General features: G+C 46.2%; 1 protein-coding gene across 3 annotated transcripts in view; it reads right to left on the reverse strand.

Annotated features, from left to right (window-relative positions):
* Positions 1-15132, reverse strand: part of SMAP2 (small ArfGAP2) — a 53835-nt gene that overhangs the window by 28509 nt on the left and 10194 nt on the right. Inside the window, exon 1 of one of the 3 annotated variants that reach the window (XM_070078695.2) lies at positions 12377-12586. The exons of the other annotated variants lie outside the window; for them this stretch is intronic. Within the exon in view, the coding sequence (XP_069934796.1) occupies positions 12377-12473 (97 nt within the window). The 5' untranslated portion in view covers positions 12474-12586. Of the gene's footprint in view, positions 1-12376; positions 12587-15132 lie in introns of those variants that run through there. 3 annotated transcript variants of the gene reach the window in all.

Below are 15132 nucleotides of genomic sequence, written 5' to 3' on the forward strand. Positions count from 1 at the left end.
TGAAGGTTGTGTGAAAACAAGTGTAGCATACCTAGAAACAGTAAAATCCCCTAAGCTCTGGTGTTCATGCGGACGCTTGGGAAATCGACTTTCAGAGACTGTAGGAAAATGATCCCCACAGTCACTGGGTGATCAAAGAGCCCTACGAGCCTTCTGACTACTTCAGTTCTAGCAGATGATGTGCAGGCAATTTTTGGGTCCCTCCCAGTTCAATACTCAATGCTTCTGAAAATGCAAAATGAGATCACTAATTTGTGAAGACGTTAGATTTTGATGAACCTAAAATGCTGAATTAAATTCAGTTCAGTGAGTCTAGGATTGGCACTGAAATCCAGTTTACAAGTGATACACACAGGAGGAAGAACCTAACTCAACAAACACTGATTTTAAAATAGAGGTTAAGCTCCCCGCTGATGGCCTGGGAAAACAGTGGAAGACGGCTTACGTGCTTGGGTCCCCGTAACCACGTGAGGGACCCAGAAGCTCCCGGCTCCTGGTTTCGGATCTGTGCAGCTCTGGCCGTTACAGCCATTTGGGGAGTGAACCATTGGATGGAAAACCTCTCTCTCCCCCTCTCTCTGCCTTTTCTCTCTCTGTGTAACTCTGACTTTCAAATAAATAAATAAATCTTAAAAAAAAAAAAAGAGGGGGCAGTTAATTTGCTATATCTCAGCTGCCATTTACTCTGACACAAAATTTGGAAGTAAAAATAAAGGAAATAAACTAGTGCCAGTTCCAATCATTATATTCCTTCATTGCTGATTTACTGAACAAAAGGATACATAGAATCACCAGTATGATCTTAGAGAAATTAAGTGGAAGTGCTAAATGTTTACAAGCCGATTTTCATTTATACAAAAGAGAATTCATCCAGTTCCTTGTTCCAAAATAACAATAAACAGTAACTTTGAACTTCTGTAAATACAAACCTTTTAAGGAACCATGAGGCCAAAACAAGGGCTTACTCAAGAGGTTTCTGCTCTCAGAACGCTCTGCAAGAAAAGTCCCTTTGCATCCAGGCCATCTTGCAAGAACGGTATTTCCGTTTGTCAAAAAGAGTCAGCAACCACATTCACACACTTGAAAAAAGAGCAGAAACTAAGCTTTCGAAATGTCTGAGGCAAAGTGAATTGAAATACTTCTGAGATTGATTGGGGAACAAAGGTAAATACTAGACGAAGGAACTGAACGTTAGATCAGAGCTCTGGGATTGAGCCACAGAGTTAGGCTGCCGCCTGCATCTCATATGGGCTGCTCCACTTCCAGTCCAGCTCCCTGCTAACTCGCCTGGGGAAGCAACGAAAGATACCCAAAGTCCTTGGACCCCTGCCACCCACATGGGAGGACTGGATGGAGTTCCAGGCTCCTGACTTCTGCCTGACCCACCTGACTGCCTTTCAAATAAATAAATCTTAAAAGAAAAGACAAGACAGAAAGAGAAAAAGAAAATCAGAGGTGGAAAGAACCTGAGAATTCAGAGCTTCAACCTCCACTAAGTGGAGAAAGTCTTTCTAAGGTAACTACCTGGCTCACTGATGCACCCCTTCAAAAGGTTCTACTGTTGGATGGCAGTGATTGTTAGAGAGATGTCTCCCTACCACTTCCTATCTCCTGGTACTGCTTCTTACCCCTCCCATATTTATATAAAATATCAAAGTGCACAAGACAAAGATGGAAGTCTGGGGATTCTAGCAGCACATAGCAGCTACTCATATACTCAACAATATAAAAGCCAGCTGAGCCAACTCAATCTGTAAGACCGAGGATGGAACAGAGAGAGCTGTTGGATTGCTATGAGAGCAGTGGAGATGAGGGAAAGCAATATTATCTTCCTACTAGGTAACCAGAAAAGGGTTAGTGAAATAGAACCCTGCTAAGTTTTCACTCACTGGTAAAATGATCAATCAACATCTAAACTTATCTCAGCAGTTAACTTAAAATGGCTTTTCTCAAAACATCAAGGCCTGTAACACCAGGAAATCAACAGGACAGCAACTCAGGCCTAGTGGAAGAGACTTTGTTTTTTCATCCTTTCTTGTATTGTTAATGCTGACAGACCACAGAACTGCATTGATTTTACTCCTAAGCAAGGAGGCGGGGCCCAAAATTAAATATAACTGAAAAAGAACCTTTAGAAAGGAATAAAAAATCCAAAGCAATAGCACAACCAAAGGCCAGGAGACAAAACAGGCCACATGTCTACAGCTGGGTGCAATGTCTCTTCTCAGCTCCTCTATACACTGGCTAGCCATTTCCTTTAGGTCCTGCAAAAACTAATACTTGCTCTGAGTTAGTCCAGTAACCTGCTCACACATATCTCCTATTATTTACCTGGTTCCTGCCACACACAAAGCTAAAGATATGGGTTATCTAGACAGTGCCACGTATTAGTTGTGTGACTTCAAACAATTTAACTCTGAGTCAATCTCCTTACCAGATTAGATTATCTGAAAATCTACCTCTTCTGAAAGATGGTAACTGTACCTCTAAAATTAAACTACTCTGAGAAGACTAAAGGGAGGACAATTAACTTCCAGTAAACTGAGCTCCACATCGCTTATTTCCCTTGTTTTCTGATTAGTATGTAGGGCTTCACTGCCAGTTAGGCTGTGACTCTTCCTTTCTGTCTATCCCCGCAGCGGATGGTACCTTAGGTGATGTTTCTGATACTAAAGAATCACCAAATCAACCACCCTGTGCCATTACTACTCAACCACATTCTCAGAATACATCAGAAGGGAAAGGACAGGGCTTTCATTTGGGATTTTTGTTGGCTCTGCAAAGGTCATTCTGCCAAGGTGTTCTGATGATGTCATTGCCTCATTCAAAGTCATGTAATTGGACACCCACCATCAAATGAACTCCAAACTTCTTAAAAAAAAAGATTTATGTATTTGAAAAGCAGAGTTACACACATACACACACACACACACATACAATAAGAGAGATCATTTGGTTCACTCCCCAAATGGTCACAATGGCTGGGGCTGTGCACAGCCAAAGCTAGAAGCCAGGAGTATCATCTGGATCTGCCACATGGGTGCAGGAGCCCAGGGACTTGGGCCATCTTCTGCTGCTTTCCCAGGTACATTAGCCGGGAGCTGGACTGGAAGTGGAGCAGCCAGGAGTCAAACTGGCACCCATATGGGATGCAAGTGTTGCAGGCAGTGGCTTAACTCACTATCCCACAACGCCAGCCATTGAATTCCAAATTTCTAAGTATGGCTTAAATTCTTCCATGAAGTTGGCCACTCTAGAATCCATTGTTATTCTTTTCTCATGTCTATATATCAACAAGGACATCACTTCCCCTTAAAATTGTGGGTACAGATGACAGATGTCATGTTCCTGCCACAAAGAGAAACTGGAAAGAGTAAAACCTACCCCCACACCTCCAAAGGCCTTCTCCTGGGGAGGGACACAGAAGGAGAGACTCCTGGGTGTGGTGAGTTCTTAATTCCAACAACAGGGCCTCCTGATTGCCACAAGAATCAATGAATCCGTGTATCAAAACATCCTATTCTACACCACAGATAGATACATACATATATATATATATAATTTCCATTTGTTATTATACCTAAATAAAATCATTTTTAAATATTTTTTTTAAGATTTATTTATTTATTTGAGAGGCAGAGTTACAGACAGAGAGAGGGAGAGACAGAAAGAGAGGTCTTCTATCTGCTGGTTTACTCCCCAGAGGATCAGAATGGCCAGAGCTGGGTTGATCAGAAGCCAGGAGCCAGGAGCTTCCTCTGGGTCTCCCACATGGGTGCAGGGGCCCAAGCACTTGGGCCATCTGCTGCTGCTTTCCCGGGCACATTAGCAGGAAGCTGGATCAAAGTGGATCATCTGTGACTTGAATCGGTGCTTATATGGAATGCCAGCGAGTGGAGGGTTAACCTACTACACCACAGCACCAGCCCTTTTTAAATGTTTTACCAGAGTGGGCATTTGAGGCAATGGTTAAAACACTGCCTGGGGGGCCACCGCCTGCAGTGCCAGCATCCCATATGGGCACCAGTTCAAGTCTCAGCTGCTCTACTTCCGATCCAGCTCTCTGCTATAGCCTGGGAAAGCAGCAGAAGATGGCCCAAGTCCTTGGGCCCTGGCACCTACATAGGCAACCTGAAGGATGCTCCTGGCTCCTGGATTTGGATCGGCACAGCTCCAGCTTGAGCCATCACCACAATGTGGCCAACTGAGGAGTGAACCAGCAGATGGAAGACCTCTCTCTCTCTCTGTCTCTCTGCCTCTCCTTCTCTCTCTGTATAACTCTGATTTTCAAATAAATCTTAAAAAAATAATAATAATAACATTGCTTGGGATACCCACATCCTGTTTCAGAGTGCTGGGTGCAAGTCACAGCTTGGCTCCCAATTCCAGCTTCCTGCTAATGTGCACCTGGGGAGGCTGTGGTGATGGCTCAAGTAGTTGGGTCCCTGCCATCCACCTGGGAGACCCAGACTGAGTTCCTGGCTTCTGCCTTCAGCCTGGACCAGTCCTAGCCATTGTAGGCATCTGGGGAGTGAACCAATGAATGGGAGATGAATGCCTGTCTGTGTCTCTGCCCTTTAGGTAATAAAGTAAATGAATAGATATTTATATAAGTAAATATCTTTCCAGCTGGTACTGGGGCAACTGTGCAGCACTCTTGGTGGGACTGTCTGAAAGCTCAAGTCAAGGACCAAGCCTCAGGGCCAGTGTTGCGGCGGCGTGGGTTAAACCACTGCCTGTGACACTGACATCCCATACAGTGCCAGTTCAGGTCTCGGCTGCACCATTTCTGATCCAGCTCTCTGTTAATGCACCTGGGAAAGCAGCAGAAGCCTGCCCAAGCACTAGGGCCCCGCCACCCACATGGGAGACCTGTAAGAAGTTCCAAGCTCCTGGTTCCAGCCTGGTCCAATCACCCTTGTAGCCATTTGGGGAGTGAACCAGCAGATAGGAAATCACTCCCTCTCTCTGTAACTCTGCTTTTCAAATAAATCTTAAAAAAAAAAAAAAAAAAAAAAAAAAAAAAGCCAAGCCTCTTGGGGTTTCCTTGGAAAATTCTGGTATGTGCTGCTTTGACTGATTTTACAGTAAAGGAGGAGAAAAGAGCTAACCAAGAGATTCCCTGCCCATGACAAAGAGTCTCATAAAGTCAGTGACAGGAGAGAGACGACGCGAGCAGCGAAGCCTCACGATGCTCCCAGCGGAGGACAGTCCTCCGACGTTACAGATGCTAAGTAGGGCAAACTCAACAGAAACCTGGGCAGGCCTGCCTCTTCACTTCTCAGAAAAGAACTGAAGTGAGTGCCCTAACCTCTCATTTCGTGGAGCAGAATAGCCAAGACTCGCCTTCAATGATACACCAAAATCCCTACTGACGGATACCCAAAACACCCTAAAAATATCTCGGAGGATGAAAAATAACTTCTGAGGGAAATGACGGATGGTGTTTACTGACTTTCAGGAAAAGCCTAGAACCGCATTCCCAAAAAACCACAGGATGGAAGCAAAGAGTGTGGAAACTGAAGGAAAAAAATGCTTGGAAACGGGGACGTGGGTTGTATGTGATCCCAACAGCCAGCTAAAAATCCGTGACCAACTGCTGGAGATGACACGTCTGTGCTCTTTAGAGCTGACTGCATGGACGGTAGCAGCTCTGGATTGGGCCGGCGCAGTGTGTGTGGGGGAAGCTGAGGGGCAGACATTTGGGTGTTAAGATGCCGCTTAGAACACCCTCATCCTGCATCACAGGACCAAGCTCTGCAAGTCCCAGCTCTGCTTATGATCAGGTTCCTGCTGATACAGACCCTGAGAGGCAGCAGGTGATGGCTCGTGGTTCCTGGCACCCATGTAAGAGACCTAATTTGAGTTCTAGGCTCCTGGCTCCCACCTGGCCCAGCCCCAGCTTTAGCAGACATTTGGGGAGAGAACCAGCAGAGAGATCTCTCTGCTTATCTCTGTCTGCCTTTCAAATAAAGATTTTTTTAAAAAAGAAAGATGATGGGCCGGCGCCGTGGCCCACTAGGCTAATCCTCCACCTGCAGCACCGGCACCCCAGGTTCTAGTCCCGGTTGGGGCGCCGGCACCCCAGATTCTAGTCCCGGTTGGGGCGCCGGAGTCTGTCCCAGTTGCTCCTCTTCCAGGCTAGATCTCCGCTGTGGCCTGGGAGTGCAGTGGAGGATGGCCCAAGTGCTTGGGCCCTGCACCCCATGGGAGACCAGGAGAAGCACCTGGCTCCTGGCTTCGGATCAGCGCGGTGCGCCGGCCGCAGCACACCAGCCGAGGTGGCCACTGGGGGGTGAACCAACGGAAAAAGGAAGACCTTTCTCTCTGTCTGTCTCTCTCACTGTCCACTCTGCCTGTCAAAAAAAAAAAAAAAAAAAAAGAGAGAGAGAGAGAAAGAAAGATGATGAATCAGAAAGTAGAGACCACCTAGACTTGTCAGAAGTCAGTCTGAAAAAAATCACAATGCTGTTAACTTAAACGTTCCCTTAAAAAGGCTTGGAGAGGAACCAGTGCTGTGGTGTAGTGGGTAAAGCCATGGCCTGCAGTGCTGCCATCCCATATGGGCGCCAGTTCAAGTCCCAACTGCTCTACTTCTGATTCAGCTCTCTGCTTTGGCCCCGGAAAGCAGTACAAGATGGCCCAAGTTCTTGGGCCCCTGCACTTGCATGGGAGACTCAGAAGAAGCTCCAGGTTCCTGGCTTCAAATCAGCACAGCTCCGGCCATTGCAGCCATTTGGAGAGTGAGCCAGCTGATGGAAGACCTGTCTCTTCTGCCTCTGCCTCTCTGTAACTCTGCCTTTCAAATAAATAAATAAATCTTAAAAAAAAATAAAAATAAAAAAGCTTGGAGAATGTCTTAGAATTTTGTGATCAAATTAAAATATCTTAACAAATAGCTCACAGGGCGATGCCCTCCATTCACCAAGTACTTTTTGTGACAATCTTGCTCTGTCCACTTTTCTCTGTGAAGCCCTTTTCTACCTATTCTGATGCCTCCAGCACTTTGCTGCCTCTCCCACGGCACCCCCTCCCCAGGGTTGTTCTGTTGTTGGGTTTTCTTTCTGTGAGCTCCTTTAGATAACATACCAGCCTAATTTAGTATACTTTTTAAAACCTAGTATAAGTATTTTTCTTATGTGGATTTAAGTTGTTGTTGTTGCTGTTGCTTTGAGAAAGAGAGAGAGCTCCCATCTGCTGGTTCACTCCCCAAGTGTCCAAAACACTCAGGGTTGGGCCAGTGCAAAGCCAGGAGCCTAGAACTCAATCCAAGTCCCCCCCAAGGGTGGCTGGGGCCCAATTATTTGAGTAATTGCTGCCTCCCAGGGTGCACATAAGTAGGAAGCTGGAAGCAAGAGTCAGAGTCGGGACTCAACCAAGGCACCTGATAGCAGAGGAAGCGTATTAACCAGCTTCTGAGCTGCTAGGCCAAACATTTGCCCCTTAGCGTTGTTTTGTTGTTACTGTTGTTTTGATCTCCCATCAGTGGTTTACTCCCCAAATGGTTGCAGGGGCTGGGGCTGAGCCAGGCCAAATCCCAGGAGCCTGGAACTCCATCTGAGTCTCCTACGTGGGTGGCAGTGGCCTAAGAACTTGGGCTGGGGCCAACACTGTGGCACAGCGGGTAAAGCCCTGGCCTGCAGTGCCAGCATCCTATATGGGCACCGGTTCGAGTCCCAGCTGCTCCACTTCCGATCCAGCTCTCAGCTATGGCCTGGGAAAGCAGTAGAGGATGGCCCAAGTCCTTGGGTCCCTGCACCTAACTGGGAGACCTGGAAGAAGCTCCTGGCTGCAAATTGGCACAGTTCCAGCTGTTGCGGCCATCTGGGAAGTGCACCAGTGGATGGAAGACCTCTCTCTCTCTCTCTCTCTCTCTCTGCCTCTGCCTGTTTGTAACTCTGCCTTTCAAATATATAAATAAATATTTAAAAAAAAAAAAAAAGAACTTGAGCTACCTTCTACTGCTTTCTCAGGCACATTAGCAGGGAGCTGGATCAGAAGTGAAGGAACTAAGACTTGAACTGGTGCCCATATGGGATACCAGAGCTGCAGGCGACTTAACCAGCCCTGCCAACATGCTGGCCCCTGATATTGTTTTTAGACAGTGTCTCTGTGTCCTGTGCCCAAATATGAAAGAGTTCTCTGAGTGTCCATGGTAGGATTCACTCTCTCTAACATTTCTGTGTGGCAGAAACAGGACAGCTGGAGTTTCAGAAAACCAAATGTAATTTAAACCTCCTACATAGAGAGCCAGAGGAAAGAGTATCCTTGATGGTCCTTGTCTCCTGGTAAGCCCATGATATTTTGGCTTCAGCCAATTTCCTCTACACAAAGACCCTGCTCAAAGCATTTGTGAATAAGGCAGAAGAGGGGTGGCTGAGACATGGCTTCTCTGAAAAAGGGAGGGAGGAAACAACAAATAGCTGCTTTCATTGGGGGCAGGAAGGAGGCTATTTCATTAGGAGCCAAACAGTGAGACCATCTCAGTACAAACGATTGTCTGGCCTGAAGGCCCCACGTGTGCAATTGCTCCAGCAAAGGCTCAGCTGGAAGGGAACACAGAGCCTGCCAGAGGCCAAGGACAGGCACTGACGCAGGCTGAAGTGTATGAATCATGGCTTTGGGATCCCAGAGCATCCCAGCCAGGATGCTGACAGGACACACTTGACCCCAATCAGTAAGCAGCACCGTTCTGCCCCTGACCCAGTGGAGAATGTGGATTTAAAAGAGACGGGGAGGAGCAGCATCGTGGTACAGTGGGGTAAGCTGCCTGGTTCAAGTTTCAGCACCTCTGCTCCCAATACCCCTTCCTGCTAATGCATCCTGGGAGGTAGCAGGTGCCAGCTCAAGTCTTAGGCTCCTGCCACCCACGAGGCAGCCCTAGATGGAGTTCTGGGCTCCTGCCTTCAGTCTGGCCCAGCCCTGGGGACTGAACCAACAGATGGAAGATCCCTCTCTGTCTCTCTCTGGCACTCTGCCTCTCAAGTAGATGAAAATAAGTAAATATTTAAGTGAAGGAAAACTAAGAGTATTGGGAGCAAAAGCAAAATTACTCAATCTAAACAGACATTTCATAGCAAATGTAACATGTATAAAAATTACATATGAGAAATCTAATACATTTCAGTCCCTACTTCAGTGGCTAACACATGCTACAGGGAGTAGTATGTAGGAAGGGATTGCTAAGCTAAAGGCTAGGCAGCCATTCCATTGTGAGCCAGGTGAACCTGCTATTTGAAAACTTGACATTATAATTATACTATTTTCCTAAAACTCATGACTTCACTTGGGGTAAACGACACAAACTTGCCTTGCCAGAAGTTACTGTCTTGTGGCCGGCACTGTTGCATAGCGGGTAAGGCCGTCTGCAGTGCTGGCATCCCATATGGGCACCAATTCGAGTCCCAGCTGCTCTACCTCTGATCCAGCTCTCTGCTATGGCCTGGGAAAGCAGTGGAAGATGGTCCAAGTCCTTGGGCCCCTGCACCCGTGTGGGAGACCCGGAAGAAGCTACTGTCTCCTGGCTTCGGACCTGCACAGCTAAGGTCGTTGTGGCCACCTGGAGAGTGAACCAGCGGATGGAAGACCTCCCTCTCTCTTTCTCTGCTTCTGCCTCTCTGTAACTCTGCCTTTCAAATAAATTAGTTAATTTTTTAAAAAGTTATTGTCTTTATTCCCTAGGGACAGTCAGTTCTTTACATTTTTTTTAAGGTTACTCCAGGTTAAAGGCTTAAGTTCCTCTTTGTAACAACCAGTATCTACTCAATTCTCAAAAAAATACTGAAGGGGTGTATCTTTAGAAGATGCTACTGCTGGTGCCGCGGCTCACTAGGCTAATCCTCCGCCTTGCGGCGCCGGCACACTGGGTTCTAGTCCCGGTCGGGGCGCCGGATTCTGTCCCGGTTGCCCCTCTTCCAGGCCAGCTCTCTGCTGTGGCCAGGGAGTGCAGTGGAGGATGGCCCAAGTGCTTGGGCCCTGCACCCCATGGGAGACCAGGATAAGTACCTGGCTCCTGCCATCGGATCAGCGCAGTGTGCCGGCCGCAGTGCGCTGGCCGCAGCGGCCATTGGAGGGTGAACCAACGGCAAAGGAAGACCTTTCTCTCTGTCTCTCTCTCTCTCATTGTCCACTCTGTCTGTCAAAAAAAAAAAAAAAAAAAAAAAAAAAAAAAAAAAAGATGCTACTAACGAAGGGTAACCCAGCCACTGCCCACTGAGAATGCTCTCCATCCTCCATCCCCAGGACAGAGACCTGGTCTCACCATACTGATGACATATTAATTTCTTCCATTTGGTAGCTGAAGAAGTAACAGCCTTCACACTAGATTCTGAATGCACAAGCCCCAGTCCTATCCATAATTCACAAACCCTGGGGCCTCCTAGGATACTAGCCTGATAGCCTTTGCAAGTAAGTGCCTGGATCCGTTTCAATTACTTCCTCAACCAACAGCTAAGGGCAGGCTGCTAGGAGCAGGAGTGTAGGGAAGGACTGCTGAGCTGACAGAATCATTTCCACACTTGACACTTCCACACTACCACCATTAAACTCCCTCGAATCAAGTGCTGGCACTCACTTCCATACAGTGAGCACGAAATACATGCCTGCTAATAAAACAGGTAATTAGCAGCAGAGGACAATGAAAACTGATATAAAAACAGCCCACATTTGGGGCTGGCATTGTGGTGCAGTGGGTTAACCTGCTGCCCTTGACGCTAGCATCCCCCATGAGCACCAGTTCGAGTCCCAGCTGCTCCACTTCCAATCCAGTTCCCTGCTAATGTGCTTGGAAAAGCAGAAGAAGATGACCCAAATACTTTGGCCCCTGCCACCCACATGGGAGACCCAGAAGAAGCTCCTGGACCTCAGCTTTGGACCAACCCAGCCCTGGCTGTTGCAGTCATTTGGAAAGTAAATCAGCAGGATCAATCTCTCTCTCTCTCTCTCTCTCTCTCTCTCTCTCTGTGTCTGTCTCTCCCTCCTTCTCTCTAACTCTGCCTTTCAAATAAATAAATAAACAAATAAGCCCACATTCAAATAGTCCCACTTTTCTCCCCCTGGACCAACAGCTCCCACCCAAAGAAGCTTCCCCTTGAGGGGGCCGATGTTGATGCCTGGAGAGATACTGGGTTTTCACAACCAGCAGGAGAATGCTACTGGCATCTAGTGGGCAGAGGCCAGGAATGCTGCCAAGCATCCTAAAATGCACAGGACAATCCCACAGCAACGGAGAGCAGAAATGCTAATAGTGCTGAGCTGAGAAATGCTGCTCTAGAGAAGCCATTTTTAAGTCATTTACTTTGAGGCAGTGAAATATTAGAATATGCCAATTCTTCTGAAAAGCCTCTTCTCTTGTTTTCTAACAGATAAACACTTGAAGGATACAGTTCTAGAATTGGGAGGAACCATAGGGATTAGGGTAGTCCAAATATCACTGGAGAAACCATGGCCCAGAGAGGTCAAATGAACTTGGCTCACTTGTGCAAGTTCATGGAAGAAATGTTCAGCTGGACTAGAATTAGAATAATCTACAAATACCCTACACATGTGTGTTATACATAGGAGGTGCTCCCCAATGGTCACTAAATTGGTACCCTGTTCTTCAGGTGTTCTTCTTTATGACAACATGGGATTCACTCTCCCCCACTGAGAAGCTCAACATCTGAGATAGAGCGTGGGGACTTACACTCTTGCCAGCCACTTTCTCCTTCCTTCAAAGGAGGCCTCGAAGGGAAGAATCCAACATCTGATGACTCAACACCTAGCGGCCAGGCAGAAAGCATTTTTAAATAGTTTCCAAGGAAACATAGGCAGAGGCTCTATACAGAACCCAAGTGAACCAGTGAGTCCTCATGAAGACTACGGATGTGCCCCTCTCTCCACAACAGAGGGCAGCAGCTTTCCTGACACATCACAGCTGACCCAACCAACAGCGAGCAGAAAAAAAAATCCGTGCTGGCCTAATTAAATCACAGCCATATCCGAAGGCCAGAGAAACTGCATTTCTAAACAAACACAGAACAGAAATGAATTCTGGGATCAAAGTGCAGGTTAGTCAGGTGGTATGCTGAATGTTAGTCATCCAAACAGCCCTGGCTTCAGGGAGAAGGGCAAAGGTAGGGAGTTGCCCTGCAAAAAAGGAAAACATCCACCATGACGTTTCAAAACCCAGGTGTTTTGGAATTGAGTATAATAAGTACAGGTCAAAAGGTGCAGTGCGAGGGGGTAGGGCACAGACGCAAGGGGGTAGGGCACAGACGCAAGCCACGTGGATAAAAGATCCTGGAAAGGGAACCTTCTGCAGAGGAACCCAGGGCAGGTCTGCAGGGAAAAAAAGAATCACTGCTTCAAAAGAGCCAAAGTAAGTCTTTAAACAAACCTGTTCCAATGGGTACGAGGAAAGCTTCCACAGCTGCTGCGAGGTTATTATTAATTTCTATGGCACCCGAGAACCCTGTCCAAATATTTACTCCCATCCCATGAAAGGGCTAAAGGACTGCTGCTTCAGCCTCCTATTTCACACCGCATGCTACGTTTTCCCAGGCTGATGCGTCACACTGAAACCTCCTACCGAGAGAGCAGAGGGTTAGCTTCGTGACTGGCTCCAGCTTCCAGGGCGACACAGATGCCAGAAGCACATGTGACATGGCACAAAGAAGCAATTATCACAAAGCAACCAGGAGATTCACCTGCTCAGCTTTCTGGGATGCCACAGATCTTCAGATATCTGGGTTAACGGTATGAAAGTGACTGCCAGAAAACAAAACAAGAACAGGATCTGAACACACATTAATAGAACAATGCTGCTCATGACAGGAAGAGAGACACAGTGTGCCAGACATCACATGAATTATACAGATACACATGAAGACAAGGTCCTTGTCCTCATGTAGTCTAAGGAACGCCCTTGTTCTTAAATAAATAAATAAAACCAGTCAAGCAAGAGCTATTATCTTCTTTCTACTAACATAGGGCCTCTAATTCACCTTTCCAAGGGGTGAACCAGTACTGTATAAACAACATGAGATGCTAACCAATGGCACAACAGTATTACCACACATCAGACATATAATGTGAAGTGCTGGCCCATTGTGCCGTGATGTGACCCAAAAGCTGCTCCTACGGTCACGCCAGGGATCTCTCCAGTTCTTCACTTCTTGCCTCAACAGATGTCTACCAGGGTGAAACAGTTCTGAATCACAGCCCTCATGCAAGCTGCTCTACCACAGCTCGATCCAAAGGCCACCCCCTTCACAACTTTCTAAAAATTAGAAAGCCCTGGTGACTACTCAAAACTGAACACATAAATAACTCATCAGCCTAACAGCAATATAAAAATTTATGTTGCACCATTATTTATAATATTGAAAAGCTGAAAACCCAACAATCGGGGAAGAGTTAAATAAAGAATGATGTCATTCCAATGATGTAATAAAATTAAGGCTTTTAAAGGTTTTATTGTCATGAAAAATGTTTATGATAAATGTTAAGCAAAACAATAATGACATAAAATCATGGTAGAAGTGCAAGAAAATAACAGGTAATAAGGATCACCTATTATCACATTGTTTTCCGTGCTTTTCATCATAAATATGGATACCTTTCATAATCAGAAAAAATGAAGTTTTTCACTTTTAAGAAACAGCATTTGATTATTTTTAGATAAAAAACACAAGGACCCTTCCACCTCTCCATCTCCCAGATCCCATAAGACACACACACACACACACACATACAAAAACAACTGGTCTGGAAATCTGTTTCTATGGTAACAGGTCTCTCTTTTTTTTCTTCCTTAAACACATAAGAAGTCTAATGAAACTGGGGCCTATTTTTACTCTGCCCATAAAATGGATCCTGATTTGAGTCACCTCGTGCACAAGGATGAGGCTCAGAACCAAGTCAGGGCACTTTGAGGAGCTAAACTGGAGTCCACCTGGCTCCCGCACTAAATGCAGCTTCCCTTTACTGGTAGACAAGCTGGGAACGTTCACACAGCGGCCATACAGTAGGAAAGATCTCAAATTTCTCCTCAGTCTGCACAGTTCCTCTAGCCAAAATCCTTGGGTCTACTTCCAGAGACACAAGGTCGACCCCTGTTGCAAACAGCTACTCTTTCAGTAAAAGTGCTTTCAACATGGCAGATTTCATCCCTTCTTTCTCAGATCAGCTGTCACACTCGGATTGCTTTCCTTGAGCCCTGCGGTTTACAGCTATTTTGAACAAAAGCATCATGGTGAGAACAGCAAGGTTCCTTCCTATTTCTCCTCTGAGGGCTGTGTCAGTTTTCACACGAAGACCACCACCAACAAAGACTCCAACACCACCCCCGCCACAAGCTGTATGCTGCTGCACGTCACCAGCCTGCACTTAAAAATATTCTGAAATTATTTTTCAAAGCCATGAGAACAAAAACAACTATCTAAGCCATATTAAGACCAAAAAAAAATGTTTTTAACCCAAAACCAGAAACACCAGGAAACTCATTTCTAAATCCACATATTTGGGGACTTCCAGTTAGACAAGAAAAGAGGAAGAAGTTAAACAACAAAATGTACTGTGTGTGCACTTAAGGCAAACGAGGTGAAGAAATACTGCGGGATTAACACGTAAACCCACATTTACAGATGTCAGCTCTGCGGTGCAGGCGTGGGATCCATGGTCTCTCCCCACCAGCAGTTATTGCAAAAGCCAGCAGGGTGACTTGAAGAAAGGAAGGAGGAAAGGCGCTTGTTTGCTCTAATCACTCTGCTGGGACAGGCTTATCAGCCCCGGCTGAGATTCTCTCCCCGACTTGACTTGCAATTGCTGGACTCTTTGCAGTACGTCATAAAATGAGTGTGTTACTATTTGTGTTTGGGGTGAGAAGAAATGTCACGAAACCTGAGAGACCCAGTTCTCATCATTGTTTTGGATCAAGAAATTTCTTTGTGAAAACTGTGACTTGAGATCAATATATTCTCAAAGTGGCCTTATGGAATCCAGAACTTCAACTGCGTTCTACATGTCTTTAAAAGCAAACTAGAGTGTGTGTAAGAAATACCCAAATTGGGGTGGGGGGGAGGAACAAAGGGTATGGAGAACAAAAATGGCCAGAAAGTCATTTAGCTTTAACTGAAAATGAACCACAGCAGC

Source organism: Oryctolagus cuniculus, chromosome 7 (genome assembly GCF_051225735.1).
Source record: "Oryctolagus cuniculus isolate XC-2025 breed Fujian yellow rabbit chromosome 7, ASM5122573v1, whole genome shotgun sequence".
NCBI lineage: Eukaryota > Metazoa > Chordata > Mammalia > Lagomorpha > Leporidae > Oryctolagus > Oryctolagus cuniculus.